Source organism: Macadamia integrifolia, chromosome 12 (genome assembly GCF_013358625.1).
Source record: "Macadamia integrifolia cultivar HAES 741 chromosome 12, SCU_Mint_v3, whole genome shotgun sequence".
NCBI classification, from domain to species: Eukaryota; Viridiplantae; Streptophyta; class Magnoliopsida; order Proteales; family Proteaceae; genus Macadamia; species Macadamia integrifolia.
This window is the reverse complement of record NC_056568.1, coordinates 30,510,873-30,511,740: the sequence shown is the minus strand read 5'-3', so window position 1 is coordinate 30,511,740 and position 868 is coordinate 30,510,873. Positions and strand designations below refer to the sequence as shown.

Here is an 868-nt window from a genome sequence, read left to right as displayed (position 1 = left end):
GTGGGGGTGGGGGGGAGACGCGAAAGGAAGTTAACACCAGAAGAAAAAGGCGATGAAAAGAAAAATAGAAAGGAGAAAACTCAAGCTTGACACGCGTACCGCCAACGTGAGCATGGCATCAGAGGGCTGGAAACTGTTGGGGCCTTCTTCCCAGAGGTAACCGTCCCTCTCCACCGTCAAAATGTTCCCTCCAACACGGTCTTTGGCTTCCGTCACCATAACCTCACTGGCAATTTCGGGGTGCTTCGTCACAAGAGCTTGCGCGACGCAGAGACCGCTGATGCCAGCCCCAACAACGACACAGTCCACAGAATAACCATTGGATTTGTCACCATCAGCCTTCCGAGGATAATGGTGGATTCCTTTGCTACCAAGCATCGAAATATCGAACGTCTGTAGTCGATTGTATGATTTTTGAAGAACTTCTGCGTGAGAGGAGATAAATGAAAGCTTGAGAAAAAGGTACGACAGTCGAGAGACGTTACCGTTGAGGATGAATTAAGGACTGTATGGCGGCTTGTGAAAGGACAAAAGTCTGTGAGGGTAGCCATAAGGATGAATTAACGAAAGAAAGGGGAGGGGGCGGGAAGAGCCTGAGACGGGAGAAGACTCCAGAGTCCAGACTCTCCAACCAAAAACTCTCTGACACGAAACGAGTAGCTCGTTGTCATTTTAGGCAATCTTTGGTATAAACAAAAGGATAAATTACATGGTTACCAACTTTTGGTTTCTTTTTATAAAATTACCTTTCAAAAGTTTCAGTTAATAAAAATACTCAAAATTAGGTTTTTCTTTACAAAATTACCCACTTAAAGTTTAAGTTAACAAAAAAATCTAAAATTGAGTTTGGGTTTACAAAACTACCCAC

At 44.0% G+C, this 868-nt stretch overlaps 1 protein-coding gene across 1 annotated transcript in view; it reads right to left on the bottom strand.

Moving 5' to 3' along the window:
* LOC122058142 (protoporphyrinogen oxidase 1, chloroplastic) overlaps positions 1-650 on the bottom strand; it is a 12,895-nt gene extending 12,245 nt beyond the window's left edge. The window contains exons 1-2 of the mRNA XM_042620654.1: positions 486-650; positions 100-393 (exon numbers count right to left, since the gene is read on the bottom strand). Of these exons, the coding sequence (XP_042476588.1) occupies positions 100-393; positions 486-551 (360 nt within the window). The 5' untranslated portion in view covers positions 552-650. The remainder of the gene's footprint in view (positions 1-99; positions 394-485) is intronic.
* Between the last annotated feature and the right edge of the window lie 218 nt (positions 651-868).